An 18,394-nucleotide genomic window follows, 5' to 3' on the forward strand; every position below is an offset into this window, starting at 1 on the left:
GGATGGGTTACATCTAATCACACTCTTGGCCAAAAGTCATCCCCCCCCCCCCGTGGAAACCCCCAAACAACCCAGGCTACTGCTAAGGCTAGTGATTTCTCTCCACAGTCTGATGGTGAGGGCCTGTTGCTGAAGACAATGGCAACATATAACTCATGGAACATGGAGAAATTAGCCTTCACCCCTACTGACTAATGTCTGTGGTACAGGAAGGAACTCTGCACGTGACCAGAGGAGAAAGGCAAACCCCATCTCAGCTAAAGACATATCTGTGATCAGCAATGATGACCCCCAAGGTGCAATAGTGGCACGAAGAGTTGTAGGAGTAACCAACCACTCTCTGGCTGGATTTAAGGCCCACTCCATGATATGGAACCCATGCCCAAGACTGCTCAGGAGGCCGAGAACCTGAGACTAAATAGGCCATGGATCTAGGGGAAATCCAAATATTATCGTTAAAGGAATGTAGCAATGAAATGATGGCTGACGGCTTCCGAGGGTGACATTCAGCCGGCGGTTCGAGGAGACGGATCTTCCACCCTAGACCATGGCCAAGTTTGTCCGTAACTTTGCGGAGAAAGCCCCTGGGCTAGTATCCGCTGCTGTGAATTACTCGAAGCCTCTATTGGCCACATTTTGGCAATACACCAAGGTTGAGCTGGTTCCCCCAACCCCTGCTGAACTCCTTGCAGCTATTCAGAGTGCGAAAAAAATAATTCAAAGTGCTAAAACTGGTAGCTTCAAACATCTTACAGTTAAGGAAGCTGTGTTGAATGGTTTGGTGGCCACTGAGGTGTGGATGTGGTTTTATGTCGGAGAGATCATAGGCAAACATGGCATCGTTGGCTATGATGTGTGAAGACTGACCTTCACATCTGATTTTATTTGAGTTCTTTCAATATTCTTGGACCACATGTAATGAGACTGCTATCTGAATAAAATACCAACTGTCAAATAAAAAAAAAAAAAAGAAATGATGGCTGATGACATTCTGCTATCCACAGAGATCAGCGGCTTGCTCAGCTATCATCAGAGACACTTTCTTTTGCAGTAGATGGCCCACAACGCAACAAGAGAGTGCTGACCGTGCAAAGAAGGAGCCGCTCTAGGATGCTTGGTCCTAAATAGGACGCCTCCATCAAATCCTTCCCCTTGAGAGTCAGGGAACTCTGCAGAAAAAGTGTAAGAGCCAGTGAGGATGGAACACACCAAGGAAAGAAGGTCTTCTAGACACACATATGAACTCACAGATACTGTGGCACCATGCACAGGGCCTGCCCAGATCTAAGCCAGATGGGTTTGCAGCATCGAGAGAGTGGACCTAAGCCCAGATCCGAGCTTCTACCAAGAAGCTATCTCCAACAGATAACTGCTTACAAAGCAAATACTAGTTTTCTTTAACAAAGTCTCACAGCTAGGTGACAAACTACCCTGCAGGGCAGGCCCCCTGCTCAGCTGTAGATAATCTAATGCAAACCAAACTCTGTGGTACTTTTGGAGGTTTTGGTTTGTTTGTTTCATAAAGCTTTGTCTGAACTTTTTTTTTTTTAACCTAACAGGTCTTTTGTTTATATGTTATGGTTTCTAATTTTGTTTTATGGGTTTCTGTGTGTGTAAATGTGTTTGTCTCTGCTTCTGTATGTGTTTCTTATACTTTTTCTGTAGCTCCTTTTTCCCCTGTTTGTTTGTTTTTTTGTTTTTTGGGGGGTTTTTTTGGATTTTTTCGAGGCAGGGTTTCTCCGTAGCTTTTGGTTCCTGTCCTGGAACTAGCTCTTGAGACCAGGCTGTCCTCGAACTCACAGAGATCCGCCTACCTCTGCCTCCCGAGTGCTGGGATTAAAGGCGTGCGCCACCACCGCCCGGCTTCCCCTGTTTGTTTTGTTGTTTTTTGAGACAGGGTTTTTCTATATAGCCCCTAGCTGTTGCTCTGTAGACCAGGCTGGCCTCTAACTCACAGAGATTCACCTGCCTCTGCCTCCCAAGTTCTAAGATTACAGGCCTGTGCCACCACCACCTGACTTGTTTGTTTGTTTTTATTTATATTATTGTTAGAAATATTTTCTAGCACAAGCTCCCTGCCTATGCAAAATTCCCAATCAAGCCAAATCAAAACAAGCCAATTTAAGAAATATCCAGGTTTAATGGGAGTTCTGCATTCTCGGGTGGCCCTGAGGGGTAACCGGGAAGTCAGGAATACACTGTCCTTGGGAGGAAGAAAGGGAGACCACGTGGTGTGTTCTTCTTTCGGGAGATCACTTAAATACCCTGGGAGGGGTCAGGATATGGCCTGCTGGGATTTGGAGTCCAGGCCAGGCCTGGGGGCTGGGATAGATGCGAGGGACTGGGGCCTACGCTCCCAACTTGACAATTATTTCATTAATTTTTTTGATGTCTGTTTTCTAATGAGGGAGAGCAACACAGAGTATGGATTTGGGTGGGTGGGAGGTGAAGGATCTGGGAGGAGTTGGGACAGCAGAACCATAATTTGAATATATTGTATTTAAAAAATCTATTTTCAATTTTAAAAAAAGCACTGGCTGCTCTTGCAGAGGCCTTGGGTTTGATTCCCAGCACCCACATGGTGGCTCACAACCATCCATAACTCTAGTTCCAGGATATCTACTGCCCTTGTCTGAACTCCAAGGGCACCAGGCATACACATAGTACACATGCATATATGCAGGCAGAATACTCATACACACTGAAAAAAAAAAAGAAGAAGGGAAAAAATTATAGGGACTAGCTAGAGCCAGGACTCTGCTGGTACATTGCTTACCTAGAATATACAAAGTCCTGGGTTCCATCTTCAGCATTGCATAAACTAACCAGTGGTAGTGGCACATGCCTATAACCTTGGTCTGGGATTGGAGGCAGGGGGATCAGAAGTTTAAAGTTATCTTTTGATGATCCCGAGTGAGTTTGAGGCCACCCCAGATGCAGGAAAGACTTTGCCTCACAATAACAAGAAAACAAAAGGTTTCATCAAAGCAAAATGAAAAATGTCTACCATATAACCTCAAATACAGGCAAGGAGGCTGAAAACGAGGTCTGGGGGTGCTGCCAGGGCAGGTGGCAGAGTGCCACACTTCCCAGGTTGCCAGCCTGGGCCACCTAGGGAATTCTGGGCCAGCCTAGATTCTAAAGTGAAACCCTGTCTCAAAAAACAAACAAACAAAATAAGAAAAAAGAACCCCACAGCAACAAAGAAGTAGAAGCAAGAACAGAAAGAACTGTAAAAAATGAGCAAAGGGAACCACCTGACAAGGACACACAGAGAAAGAAAGGCTAAGAAGCAAAAAAGCATTTTGAGCTGGGCAAAAACTCAGCAGCCGAGTCCAGGTGTAACTGGAGATGTTTCAAGAAGGAGGAGGATGGAGAAAATACAGTAATAAATTATACCTAATAGCCTTCCAAATTTCCGATGAAAACCAGAGATACACAGGCTTAAACAGCTCAACAAATAGCAAGCACAGGAAGCAAAACAAAAATTATCATCAACAGCACCCAAAGCGGCTGGGTATGATGAGGCAGGCCTGGAACCCCAGCATTTGGGAAGGGAAGGCAGAGAAATGGGAGCTTGGGGCAAGGCCAGCCTGGAATTCGTAAGAGAATTCCAGGGTATCCACAGTTATTAGACCTTGTCTCCGAGGGGTGGGGGAAGGGCCTCATGTGGGAGTGTAGACCGCCTTGGTGGGTTACTCAGTCTAGGGGTTGTAACCCGCCTGGCAGTTTAGTAATTCCAGGGTCCCGGAGAGGCGCTATCCAGAAGATATGGGGGGAAAGAGAGGAAGAAGGCCATGCTAGGTTTGTCAGAGCCTCCGTTTATTAGAGACAGGGTTACAGCTTATATAGGATAAGGAGTTTGGGGGGGGCACAAGGGCCTGGACTCTTGCCGCATGGTTCACGTTGGTCACATAGGCCAGGAGGTTACGTTCGGTCAGGTCACATAGGCCAGGAAGTCACAAGTTGACACACCTAGTTCTCTAGATAATTTGGAACGTGGGGCGGGTTCCGCTAACAGATAGCTCTCTATTAACAGATAATTGGGTGTGGGGTAGGCTCTGTCAATAGAACAGTTCTTAATACAATTGGGGGTGTGGGGTTCTCTGCAGACTCCCCAGGGCGATGGTTCCTGTAATAATTTTAGGAGGAAATTGGCTCCTGACATGGGAGAGACAGAGGTCATTTTCATGAGATGGTCATAATAAAAAAAGGCAAGGTGGGGCTGGGAGCACTTGGGAGGTGAAGCGGGCAAATCTCTGTGATTCAAGGCTGGCCTAGACTACATAGTGAGTTCTAGGCCAGCCAGGGCAATAGGTCCTGTCTCAAAACAAAGCAAAAGAACAAGCAAGACCCAAGCAATACCGAGTTTTGGTTGTAAGGATTAGAGGAAGTGAAACACACACCTCTAACTGACCCAGTTCGTTCTGTACGCAAGTATTTATCAAGATGAAATGGAAACATGTTTATACAGGAGTGCTCACAGCAGCTTTATTCCCAGAGGAGAAGACATAATACCCCAAATGTCCATCATCTGATGACTGGATCAACAGGATGTGAAATTGTAGAAAGCAATTAAATAATGACGCCTACGTCAGCACAGATGAACCTTGAAAACTGTCCTAGGTCAGCAAAAATACATGTTGTGTAACTGTCTTTATGTGACATTGTCGGAGCAGGCAAACCGTGGCTTAGGGTTTGTGTAGGGCCAGGGTATGGGGTGGGCAGGATGAAGAGCAGGGGGAACGAGAAGAAGAGGCTTTCCTTTGGAGATCAGTAGACTAGAAATCTGAACGCTAATACAGAAATATTAATGTAAACACAAACTGGTATAGTCAAATCATTAAATATTGTAAGCCTTTAACCAGGTTGGGGAGGCGACTGACCAACATTAGGAATGACAGATGACATTACTCCAGACTAAGGTAGTGATAATCAGAGAACACAGTATAATGGGTGATTTTAGGCTAACAAATTTGATAACTTAGATGAAGCATGCAAGCTCCTAAAGAAACAAACAATAACTCTCCCTTAAGGATAGGTAGCCCTGAGGGCCAGCAAGATAGCTAAGCAGGTCAAGGTGCTTGTGGCCAAGCCTAAGGTTCTGAGTTCAGTTCTGGGGACTCTACCTGATAGAATGAGAGAAGTGACTTCCACAGTTACCCTCTGATCTCCACATGTGTGCCACGGTACATACACTTACAGCTACACCCACAATAAGCAAATAGATATAAAGGCAGCCAGCATAATTTGTATGTATTAAAGAAGTTCAAACTGTGGTTCAAATCTTTTCAGCCAGGAAAACCTAAGCGCTAGACAACCTCACTGAGGAATTCCAGGGGATTTCTAAGGAAGAACTATTTCTACTTCTAAATGGGCTCTCCCAGAGAGCTAGAGAAAGAACTCCCTGGGTCCCTGTGTGAAGACACCATCACTGTTGGAAATCCAGCAGAGACAAAACACAGATCAAAATCCCTGTTGAACTCAGTGGGGAAAAAACTTAATAAAATTTTAGCAAATTGAATCTAGCAATACATGGACAGACTACACAAAATGGCCATGTGGGATTTGTGCCAGCAAATAGGGCTGACTTGGCATTCAAACAGTGTAATTCATCCAGTATGCAGCCAAGACAAAACCCCGTGGAGAGCTTGGTGCACAGTATAGAGACGATCTGACAAAGCCAACGTTCACTTCTTTGTTTAAGATTTTTTTTTAAGTGTGTATGTGTTTCCACCCACAGGTGTGACTGCAGGCATGTGTTGGTGACCAAAGGGGCCAAAGGAAGCATCAGCTCCCCTGGAACTGGAGTTACAGATGGTCGTGTGTTGTGGGATTTCGTACACTGTGTAAACATGTATGGTTGTGATTGGTGTAACAAAAAGCCGGATGGGCAATAGCTTGGCGGGAGAGACAGGCAGGACGTCTGGAGACAGAAGAAGGCAGAGTCACCAGTCAGACATGGAGGAAGCAGCATGAGCCGTATGGAGAGATGAGGTGACGAGCTATGACACAGAACGTACATGAAAATAAGTGGCTTAATTTAAATTATAAGAGCTAGTGGGACAAGCCTAAGCTAAGGCCGAGCTTTCATGGTTGAGTCTCAGTGTCACGTCATATGGCGGTCTGATGAGAGACTACTACCGTTAGGAGCCGCCATGTGGTGCTGGGAACTGAGCGCTCATCCCCTGGAAGAGCAACAAGGAGGTGTCCTCACATGAGAGGGGGTGTTTATTAAAAGGTTCTACTGATATTTTAACTACTGCCTGGGCCCCACTGTCCCAAAGTCAGCACCCTGTGACTCAGGCTGAGGCGTGGTGGAATTTCCAATCCTGCTGGCACCAGCTCTACTCATCAAATGTAGTTTTTAACTAAGTCTCTATCATTCTATTTACCAATAAAGACTCAGGAGTCAGATGTTGGGGTGAAAACCTGCTGGCTCGGAGAGGCTGAGAAGCAACCAGCTGACCTTCCTTTTTGTCTGGAGACCAAGCAAGAGAATATCTCTCCAGACATCCCAAACCAAAAAGACCAAGAAACTCCAAGTCCCTCCCTATACCTTCCTGTGCATCTCTCTGTCCTTCTTCCTGGCTCCTCTGTACTCTCCGTGGCTAATTCCTGTCAGCTAGCTGCTGGCTCCGCCCCCTGATCCAAGGCTGATTTTAGTAACACAGTCTCGGGTTTCACTGTGTGACCGAATATCCCAGCACAGTCTACAGCTAAACCGTACGCAGTGGCAAAGGCCAAAAGCTTCACTCTCCCTCTGCCTCCCGCCTGCAGATTAGTTATGATCTCTCAGCTACTGCTCCAGCACGATGCCTATCTGCCTGCTGCCACATTCCCTGCCAGAATGGCCATGCGCTCACCTCTAAAACTGTAAGCAAACCCCCAGTCAAATGGTTTACAAGCTGCCTTGGACATGGTGTCTCTTCACAGCACCTTAGTAACTAAGGAACTTGGAAAACTTGAGGATAAAACGACCAAAACGGTCAGCTCCTTTTTTGCGGGAACCTAGCAAACACTGCTGAGGTCCAGGAGGATTAGCATAAATGGAAAGCTTTAGTGTATTAGATGCTCATTCCCGCCTAATCAACCAATTGGCTCAATGCAATACTAGTTAAAAATCCAGGCTGAGGGTGGTGGCCTCCTTCTGCTACTCTTCCTGTTTCTTTTTGTTTTGTTTTTTGAGACAGGGTCTGTGTCTTAGGGTTTCTATTGCTGTGAGGAAACACCTTGACCAAAAACCAAGTTGGGGAGGAAAGGGTTTATTAGGTACTGCTGTTCCTCACGGAAGGAAATCTGGACAGGAACTCAAGCAGGGCAGGATCCTGGAGGGCAGGAGCCTGATGCAGAGGCCACAGAAAGGAACTGCTTACTGGCTTGCTTCCCATGGCTTGCTCAGGCTGCTTTCTTATAGAAGGCAGGACCACCAGTCCAGGGATGGTGCCACCCACAATGAGGCTCCTTCCTCTCTGATGACTCTAGTTGGTGTCAAGTTGACACACACAACCAGCCAGTAAAACTGACCCCTGTCAGCTTGACAAACAAACACATCACTATGAAGCCACAACCCTTCCTTTCTTATTCATCCTCAAGATCTTAAATAACTTTAAAAGTTCCACAGCCTTTACAGATTCAAAGACATTAAATTTTCAGTCCCTTTAAATTAGCCAGTCTCCTTTAAAATCCAAAGTCTTTTAAAATTCAGTCTCTTAAACGTTGGCGCCAATAAAATACTTTTTTACTTCAAGAGGGAAAAATCAGGGCACAGTTACAATCAAATCAAAGCAAAAGAAAATTCCAACCGTCCAATATCTGGGATCCACTCACGAGCTTCCGGATTCCTGCAAAGGGTTTGGGTCACTTCTCTGGCTCCTCCCTCTGCAGTACACACAGGTTGTCTTCTAGGCTCTGACTGGCTCCCCTCCACTGCTGCTGCTGTTCTTGCTGGTCATTCTATGGTGCTGGCATCTCCAAAACACTGGGGTCTTTCTCTACAATGGAGCTGCACTTTCACCGGTAACCTCTCATAGGCTCTCCTCACAGTGCCAAGCCTCAGCGGCTTCCCACGACCTCTTCACGTCTTCGAAACCAGTGCCATCTTGATGACACTTACACATTATCACCAAGCCGGGTGTCCAGCACGAGGTACAACCTTGGCCGCCTCTGGAGCACAGCTTCTCTGTGCTCTCAGGAAACACTTTCCCGATTTCCCCTCAGTAATGCTGCCTCTTCTTAATCACTGCTTTGTTTCTTAGCTCCAGCCAACCAGCATCAAGTATCCCAACGAAGCAAATTTGTGCTTTAGTAATTCTGGTGTCTTGCTAATCACAGCTATTTCTTCTGCCCCAGCTAACCAGAACCTCAGGATCTTAGATCAAAATGATAAATGTTCCTGATAGAGTCTTTAAACTTCCATCTGAAACTTTATAAGCCAGGGCTCCCATCCTCTGCACTTCTCTCAATATTCTTATCTTCCATGTTTCCACAAAACATCCCACTGAGGTCTCAACACTCGATGGTTTTTCTAGCTCCAAGTTCCAAAGTCCTTCCACAGTCCTCTCCAAAACAGGGTCAGGTCTGTCGCAGCAATACCCCACTGGTACAAATTTGTCTTAGTTAGGGTTTCTATTGTTGTGATGAAACACCATGACCAAAAGACAAGTTGGGGAGGAAAGGATTTGTTTGGCTTACACTTTGCATTGTTGTTCATCACAGAAGAAATCAGGACAGGAACTCAAACAGGGCAGGATTCTGGAGGCAGGAGCTGATTCAGAGGCCATAGAGAGGAGCTGCTTACTGGCCTGCTTCCCCTGGCCTGCTCAGCCTGCTTTCTTATAGAGCCCAGGACCACCAGCCCAGGGATGGCACCCCATACAATGGCCTGAGCCCTCCCCTCAGTTGATCACTAACTGAGAAAATGCCTTACAGCTGGATCTTGTGGAGGCATTTCCTCAGCTGAGGCTCCTTCCTCTTTGATGACTCTAGTTGGTGTAGACTTACTACGTAGACTAGGCTAACCTCAGAGTCACAGAGACATGCCCACCTTTGCATCCCTAGTGCTGGAGTTAAGGACATCTTTCATGCTTAGCCTTTTTTCTTCTTTTCAATTGAAAAATTGTGTACATTTATAAAAGTGGAAATAAACCAAGCATTCATCAAGAGATGGATTGGTAAGCTAATGTGGTATAACTACACAATGACTATCATTTAACCTTCAAAAGGAAGGTAATCCTGACAGCATGCATATGTGGTAAACTTGAAGACATTATTATAAAGTGAAGTAAGTCAGTTACAAGGAGACAAAAAGCTCCTACTTAAATGAGGTAGCTAAATGGGTGATTTCCAGGAGTTTGGAGGTTGTGGGGGTGACAGAATTCTTTAATGGGAAGAGAGTTTTGCTGGGAACAAGAAAGGTCTGAAATTCAGTGTAGTCTATGCATGTATGTCAGTGTGAATGTTTTTTCAATATTTACTTTTATTTGTGTGTATGTTCCCATATGTGTGTGCAATTCCCTCAGAGGCCAGAAGAGGGAGTCCTGGAACTGGTTTACAGATGGTCGGGAGTTGGCAGACATGGCTGTCGGGAACTGAACTCAGGTCCTCTGAAAGAGCAGCAAACTCTTCCAACCACTGAGCCATCTCTCCATCCTCCCGTGTGAATGTTCAGAAAAACCACTGTGACAGGCAATCTAAAAATGACTAATATGAGAAATCCTGTGTTATATAAATTGCAGTCAAAATATTGAGACATCAATTCTAAAGTTCATAGAAAAGTAAAGGCTGTGGAAACTAACGATAACACTTTCAATAAAACTAATTTTGGAGGATAAAAGAATCAATATAGCACAGTGCAAGTGCAGAGACATGGAAAATAAGAGGCCAGAGAGTTCACAGAGAGACCGCATGGTCAAGAACAAAAGGGGGACCACAACAGGTGCAGTAGGGCATCTAAAGCAAATGACAACAGCACAGCTAATTTCCATAGGCCAAAGGAGAACTCTGACAGGAATTACATTATTTTCATAAACGTTAACTCAAAAAGAATCATCCTACACTTTCAGGTTCATTTTCTGAGAACAGCATGATCCTGATACCAAAACCAGATAACAGCAGTACAGAAAACCAGAAACCAGGACCTCTATAGACAGGAAAATACCAGCAAACTGAATTCAGTAACATGGAGAAAACTATACACAAGTGGGATTTATCCAGAAATGTAGTTAGATTAATATAAGAGAGCAAATGAATACAATACTCTGTTAACAAAATAAGAATAAAACCCTCATGACCATGTCAAAACCTGCAGGAAAAGCCTTTGATTGATTCTAATATCATCCCATAATGCAAATACTTAATAAATGAAGAGTAGAAAGTGTTATTTTCCTAAAATTTTAATTTTATTTTGATGTGCATGAGCATTTTGTCTGCATGTATATCTGTGCCCCATTTGTTCATATCTCTTGGGACTGGAGTTAGGGAGGGGAGTGGGCCACCATGTGTGTGCTGGAGTTGAACCTAGGTCCCCCAAACTGCAGAGATGGCACTTTAAGCTTAGGGAAGCTTTTACAATGAAAAATCCTGTCGTGTTCAGGGACATTGACAGACAGATGGCCAGTCAGAAGAGGGATCTGTTGCCAAGGGTGACTATCTGAGCTGGATCTCTGGAACCCACATGATAGAAAGAGAGAACTGACTTCTGAAAATTTTCCTTTGATTCACCATGTGAGCTCAGGGCACGTGTATGCACACACGTGAACACACACACACACACACACACGAATTATTTTTACATAATTTATTTGAGTTTATTTTATGTGCATTGTGTGAATGTGTCAGATCCTTTGGAACTGGAGCTACAGAGAACTGTGAACTGCCATGTGGGTGCTGGGAATTGAGCCCAGATCCTCTGAAAGGACAGCCAGTGCTCTTAACCACTGAGCCACCTCTCCAGCACCACGAAATTTTTAAAAGCTAAAAGTAAAATGAAACTTTAAAAGTCACTCAATTTACAGTGGTATCAAAAGTAAAATCTCAGTTATTGTTTTTTCAGAAATAGACAAAATGAACCTAAAATTTTATTGAAATAGGAGGGACTAAGAATAACCAAAACGATCGTTAAAATGTTTTATAACACTGGCTGGAGGGACGGCTCAGCTGTAGGAACACTCGCTGGAGGGATGGCTCAGCTGTAGGAACACTCGCTGGAGGGATGGCTCAGCCTTAGGAACACTGGCTGCCCTAGCAGAGGACTCATATTTAGTTCCTGCTCACAACCATCTGTAACTCCTATTCCAGAGGACATGTCGCCCTCTTCTGGCATCCTCAGGCATTGCATACATGTGATATGCATGCAGGCAGGCAAACACCCATACACATAAAACGTCTTAAGAAATAGATAAATAGGGCAACCGTGGTGGAGACTGAGCCTGATCATAGGCGTGTCAGAGCGGCGAACGCGGTCCGGAGGGGCCGCTCAGTGATCTGGCCCCAGAACTCCGTTTACTAAGTCTTCAAAGAGGTCCCAGCGGAAATCTGGCTCAGATCTTCCAACATCTTTTCTGAAATTTGGCCGAAGACACCTCATGCGGCTCCAGTCAGAAAGGCCATTGTCTGGAAGATCGTGGCTCATGCAGGAGAGGTCTCAGTGGTCCACACACTTCGAAGGAGTCTAGGATCTCTTTCATCCTGGGAAAAGAAAACAGCCCTCCTCTCAAGGTCCCTCTAAGGATCCCTTCAAAACTTGTAGTGTCCCTGGTACCCCCACCAGCACTCCAGGGCTGTACACTCAGAATGCTGAGTCTAACTCCAGGAAGAGAGAGCTGGACCCCAGAGACTTGGAAATGTCCCAGAAAGTCAGACGATCATACAGTCCGCCAGAGAGCCTCAGTTCTGCCTCAACCTCCACTCCTGGCTCCCGATCCTTCTTTGGCTTTGAGGGACCTGAGAAGACTTTCCTGGAGTCTCACCTGTTGTGTGTTCAAAGTTAATTGTAGTCCCCAAAGTACCTGTGAAGTCCTGGGTTCCAGATACACTCCCTGATATCTCTCCTCAAGTGTGAAAGAGAAACCAAAGAAGGTGCCATAGGTCCTGCATTCGGAGCGGGATGAGTGGGCTGGGGCTGTGAATGCTGAGTTCGAAGCTGCTGGACAGTTTGATCTTCTGATTGAATGAGATAAAGTGGGGGTACACTACACCTGGCCAGACTCTCCCCTCTTCCTCCCTGTACATATTGTCCTTTGAGAAGAACAGGACTTGTGGGGTCCTCTTCATTGGCCTTGATATCCAGAAAGGTATTGCTGGCCCCTTGTCATATTGTGACTAGTTACCCTGGGCATTCCCCCTCCATAAAAATGGATGTCTCATGGTCTCTCTCTGCGGAATTGTTTCCAGCCTACCATCTCTTCTCTATGGTAGAAGGTATAAAAGCCATTGGACTCCCATTAGCAAGTTCCTAGGAGGAGACGCCGGCCGTGGGGAATGAGAACTGCGAGCAAGGGCACTCTTACACCAGAGTCATTTTGGGTGGAGCACACCCGAAGACTTCATCCTCATTGGTTCCTGTGGATCCTGACCAGGACCCTGTCAGTTGCTGCCATCAGTACAAACCTGTCTGCTTTTGAGGAACTAATGTGCAGCCCAAAGGGAAAGGTTTAATGTCAAATAAACTTTTAAATAGTTTCTTAAAAAAAAAAGATAAATCTTTTAAAAATTTAAGAACCTCGTGTGGCGGTGACATAATGTCTTTAATCCCATCACCTAGCACTTGGGAGGTAGAGGAAGGCGGATCTCTGTTTACAGAGCTAGTTCCAAGACAGCTAGGGCTGTTACACAAAGAAACTCTGTCTCAAAAAAACAAAACAAACAAACCAAAATTTTAAGAACAAAGTTGGAGAACTCACGTTTCCTAACTTCAAAACATTCCATAAAGATACAATGGTACTGGTATATTGATAAATATCTGCGAACATATATACTCATCATATTATCTAATCTGTCTATCTATGTAAGTCAATGGAATAAAATTGAGAATCCAGGCATAAATCTTTAATTATCAGGCAATTTTGGAAAAAGTGCCGAGCTTCAGCAGGGCAAATATTAGTTCTTCAGTAGGTGGTTCGGGACATGAAACAGCCACATGCAGAAATCTGAACAGGACGGGGAGAGAGAGGGCTCAGCAGTTAGAGCCCTTGCTGCTCTTACAGAGGGTCTGAGTTCAGTTCCCAGCACCCACATGACAGCTCACAACTCTGTGCAATGCCAGTCCTAGGGAATCAGACACCCTCTTCCGACCTCTGCTGACACCCACACACATGTAGCCAAAGCACCCCTATAGATACAATACATAAACCTAAAGGTAGTCTTTTAAGTTTGACCCCCATTTCCTATCTGTAAAAACAAAAACAAAAAACAAACAAACAAACAAAAAATCCCAAAATGCATTACGGACGTGGCTGTGCAAGCAAAGTGTTGGTGTTTTTGTCAGAAAGTGTGGAGTAGAGCTTCACGGTCTCGGCTCAGTTGATGGAGTTTAATGAAACTAAAGTGTAAGTGATCAAAGGCAAGCTGAACACACCGGACACCATCCAAATTAAAAGCTTTTATGGGATGAAAGATAACACACAGGAAGGCAAGCCAGAGAATGGCGAAAATACTTGTAAACCAAGCACGCGAGAGGAGACTATGTGGATTCAGGCCAAGTAGGATCAAGTCCAATAAAACTGCAAGTAAGCTTGGCACAGTGCCAAGGGCCGATGTTTCCAGTTACTCAAAGGCTGAAGCAGGAGGAACCTTTGAGCCAAGAGTTCAAACCCAACTGAAGAAACCTAGTGAAACCTCGTCGAAAAAGAAAACAAGCAAAACTGAGCACGGGCTGAGGCAGGAGAATTGCCACATGTAGAAGTCTTTCTCTATCCCATCAACCAGCTCCCAAATCACAAATGGAGACTTCTTATTTAATCATGATAGGTTGGCAGATAGCTTAGGCTTATTCCTAACTAGCTCTTATAACTTAAATTAACCCATATCTTATTTTTAAAGATTTATTTATTATGTATATAACATTCCTTCCATGTATGCTTGCATGCCAGATCTCATTATAGATGCTGTGATATTGAACTCAGGACCTCTGGAAGAGCAGTCAGTGCTCTTAACCTATGAGCCATCTCTCCGGCCCATAAACCCATATCTTTTAATCTACGTTCTTTTACGCTGCTCTGTTATTTTTGCTTTGTAACGTTCATGCTGCTTGCTCTGTGTCCTCTGTGCCTGGCTAGCAACTCTGCCTTCTTCTTCCCAGAGTTCTCTCTGACCTGAAAATCCTGCCTAGCTATTGGCCATTTAGCGTTTTATTAACCCAGTCCCAGTGACACATCTTCACACAGTTTAAAGGGATATTCCACAACAGCAGCGAGCTCAAAGCTAATCTAGGCTCCGTGGTGAATCCAGACCAGCCTCAACTAGAAGAAATCCTGTCTCGGAAACAAAAGCAAAAACACCAATCAAACAAACAATGCTCCCTCAAGAAACCAAACAAAAGTGGCAAAACATTAAATATATTTTCCTTCAAATATGCAAATAGGCAATAAGCATGGGGATTATGGTTTTGGTTTTCATTCGTTGGGAAGACACAAAGCAAAACTAGGAGGGTCCGCTTTCCCCTCTAGGAGGGCTGTGTTTAAGGTGCCTGTGCGAAGAAGCCAGAGAATGCAGAACAAGGTGCTGATGATAGCCAGAGGGTTAAATGTGATTGACAACCAGACCTGAACGGTGAAGGGAATCTGGGAAGACGCTAAGTAGCCAGGCCATGTGAAGAGGTGGCCTGGAAGCTGGCGTTGGGGGAGATTTGCAGTGCCCAGAGAAATGAGCTGAGCTGGCAGAGACCCAGGGTGTGGAGACAGACGAGCACACCTGACTGATTGTCTTAGTCAGTGCTCTCTTGCTATAGAGAGACACAATGACCACAGCAACTCTTATATTTAAGTGGGGCTGGCTTACAGTTCCAGAGGTTTAGTCCATTATCATCACAGAGAGACATGGTGGCGTGCAGGCAGACATGGTGCTGGAGAAGGCACTGAGACTGCTACATCTTGACCCACAGCAGCAGAAGCAACTGTATCACTGGGCATAGCTTGAGTATAGAAGACCCCCGAACCGTCCCCCTACAGTGACACACTTCCTTCAACAAGGTCATGCCTCCTAATGGTGCCATTCCTTGTGGGGACCATTTTTTTTTTTTCCAGACCACCACACTGATGGAGCTGAGCCTGAAATGTTTGGACTGCTGATGAAGTCTTTAAAAGAAGACAAAGGGGCTGGAGGCCTGTCTCAGCAATTAGGAGCACTAACTGTTCTTGCAGACGACTGAGTTCAATTCTCAACTCAGTAGCTCACAACCATCCAATTCCAGGGCACCTGGTGCCCTCTTCTGGTTGAACTTGGTGCACATATATGTAAAACACACACACACATATAAAATAAGGTAAATAAGTCTTTTTAAAAAAAGACAGCAAACACAAGGAAGAAATAAAGATTTGAAGCCAAGGAGGCAGAGACCAGTATGGAATTGGCTGACAGAGGGGTACCAAATTAGAAAAGATGATTGATAACTTGGAAGATAGGCTGAAGTATGCCAAAAAGGAACACTACTGTGTACTGGGGATGCTGAGCCAGACTCGCAGACCAGAGCTCCCCAGTCCCGCCCTGGTCCTCCGTCTGCCACTGGCCGTGCTGGAGGCCGGCTGCTGCAACTGATCTCTAAAGTTCCTTCCCTGAAGTTTGGTTTCTAGGCACATCCAGGCCTGGGAGGTAGGAACCAATCTAGCCTAGACGGGTTTTGGTGGTGTGCCAATAATGTGGAATTGTGTCCTCTGCTTGAGCTCATAGGGAGAATTCCTATACCATCTTATACCTAGGCAAATTTGGGATGCATATAGTCAAATCAGATGCATCTTGGGAAGGGACCGGAACAGTGAGGAAAGGTTTACATAATCCGTGCTTGTCAATCAAAATAGAGAACCACCCAAATTACATCCCTTAGCAACCAGCCCCTCCTTCTCCTAAAACCCTAAACAAAAGTTCCAGACAACAAGCTAGGACCCTTGAGTACTCTATCATTGTATCTGGTCTGTTGTCACTCTTGACAGCATATCTGATCTGTACCACCACTTTGTGTCTCAATAAAGCCTTCATGTTGCTTTGCTTTTGTTTAACTCTGTGAAACTGTGTTACTTTGCCCATATAAAACACCTGATTAGTCTAATAAAGAGCTGAACAGCCAATAGCAAGGAGAAAGGATAGGTGGGGCTGGCAGGCAGAGTAAATAAAGAGGAGGAGAAATCTGGGAAGAGAAGATGGGGAACAAGAGAAGGAGGAGAAGAAGATATCAGGGACCAGCTACCCAGCTACACAACTAGTCATGGAGTAAAAAGTAAAGAAAGAAATATAAAGCTGGTTTGTGGTGGAGCATGCCTTTAATCCCAACACTGGGGAGGCAGAGGCAGGCGGATCTCTGTGAGTTTGAGGCCAGTCTGGTCTACAGGAGCTAGCTACAGGACAGACTCCAAAGCTACAGAGAAACCTTGTCTCGAAAAACCAAAAAAAAAAAAAAAAAAAAAAAAAGGAAGAAAGGAAGAAATACAGAAGCAGAGAAAGATAAAAGCCCAGAGGCAAAAGGTAGATGGGATAATTTAAGTTAAGAAAAGCTGGCTAGAAAGAAGCCAAGCTAATGGGCTGGAGAGATGGCTCAGTGGTTAAGAGCATTGCCTGCTCTTCCAAAGGTCCTGAGTTCAATTCCCAGCAACCACATGGTGGCTCACAACCATCTGTAATGAGGTCTGGTGCCCTCTTCTGGCCTGCAGACATACACGCAGACAGAATATGTATACATAATAAATAAATTTAAAAAAAAAAAAAAGAAGCCAAGCTAAGGCTGGGCATTCACAATAAAAAAAAAAGTAAGCCTCGGCCAGCTTGTCTACAAGAGAAACCCTGCCTCGTAAAACCAAACCAAACCAAACCAAAAAGGCCTCTGTGTATTTATTTAGAAACTGAGTGGCAGGCCCCAAAAGAGTAAAAACAAAAACAAACAAAATATTCAACTACCCCAAATAATAGGATGCTGAGAAATTATACTATGTCAGCAGAAATAAAAGTTGGAAAATGTTGAAGAAACTTCCTAACAGGTGAGGGAATTCAGTAAGTAAAACCGTGTGCCACCAAATCTGATGACACCAGTTAGAACCCAGAACCTACATAAGAACTGACTCCTGCAAGTAGTCCCTGACCATACATGCACTGTGACACACACACATACACACTCACACACACACTCACACACACACACACACTCACACAAGTTTTTTAAAAAAAATGACATTAAGAGAAAAACATAAAAATATTAGAAGTTCAGTCTAGGAAATATAAACCTAGATAATTACTCCAAGAAAAAATATGCAAAAACAAATGGAAAATATTAACCATAAATCATGTGGGTTTTTTTTGAGCCAAAATAAATGGCTTTCTAGGTAGAAAAGGCTCCCATTCAAACCAGCAAGACACCTCTTGAACTTTACAAAGCTACTGAGAAGATGGCTTCCCCTGGAGTGGGAGAAGCTGGAGTGGGCGCTAAAGGACCAAGAACAGACAAAGGACAGAAGTCCAGGAATGTGTTTCCCAAACAAACGAAAAATGCCAAGTTGACCACAACAAAATTCAAAAGAAAGCCGGGCGGTGGTGGCGCACGCCTTTAATCCCAGCACTCGGGAGGCAGAGGCAGGCGGATCTCTGTGAGTTCGAGGCCAGCCTGGTCTACAAGAGCTAGTTCCAGGACAGGAACCAAAAGCTACGGAGAAACCCTGTCTCGAAAAATCAAAAAAAAAAAATTCAAAAGAAAAACCTCCAAGGCTACAAGCAAAGCAAGACCAGTGGGGTGTGGTGGCCGTGCCTTAACCAATCAGGAGGCAGAGGAAGGCAGAGCTATGTGAGTTTGAGGCCAGCCTGGTCTACATAAGTTCCAGGACAGCAGGAGCTACATAGCAAGAGCTTGTCTTTAATTTAAAAAAAAAAGGTGGGGGGGGGGAGCAAAACCAATGACCTAGTGTTTGGAAGGTAAATGTCATAAATGTCATGATGTCATGTCATGAAGAACGGAAGACATTAATAGACTGAACTAACACAGAAAGACAGAAGGATGTGCACACTTCTCAAAGGCTTTGCTCTCCATCCTCTGCAGAAGGATTTGATTCCCCAACGGTATCATCATGAAAACGGACCAGTTAATGATGACGCTCCATTGGCTCAGCTCTACCGTCACGATGGTGATCAAATTTCCCGTGGAGATCAAGACATCAGATATTTTATACAACCCAGAAACAAAAGCAGGACTTGCAAGGTC

The 18,394-nt window shown here is 44.8% G+C and overlaps 1 protein-coding gene and 1 pseudogene across 1 annotated transcript; both read left to right on the forward strand.

The window, feature by feature from the left end:
• The first annotated feature begins 547 nt into the window (after positions 1 to 547).
• Positions 548 to 910, forward strand: LOC121457338 (ATP synthase subunit g, mitochondrial-like). Its single transcript, XM_041665988.1, has one exon. It carries the CDS (start codon positions 548 to 550, stop codon positions 857 to 859), a length of 312 nt encoding a protein of 103 aa, XP_041521922.1. The 3' UTR covers positions 860 to 910.
• Positions 911 to 6,850: 5,940 nt separating this feature from the next.
• Positions 6,851 to 12,174, forward strand: LOC121457674 (annotated as a pseudogene).
• Positions 12,175 to 18,394: the final 6,220 nt, after the last annotated feature.

The sequence above is a fragment of the Microtus oregoni genome, unplaced genomic scaffold, assembly GCF_018167655.1.
Source record: "Microtus oregoni isolate MIOR12 unplaced genomic scaffold, Mior012 000016F_ref0000370, whole genome shotgun sequence".
NCBI lineage: Eukaryota > Metazoa > Chordata > Mammalia > Rodentia > Cricetidae > Microtus > Microtus oregoni.

Bases quoted from the DNA above. Each gene is read 5' to 3' on its own strand.
- LOC121457338 (XM_041665988.1), top strand. From the start codon at position 548: ATGGCCAAGTTTGTCCGTAACTTTGCGGAGAAAGCCCCTGGGCTAGTA.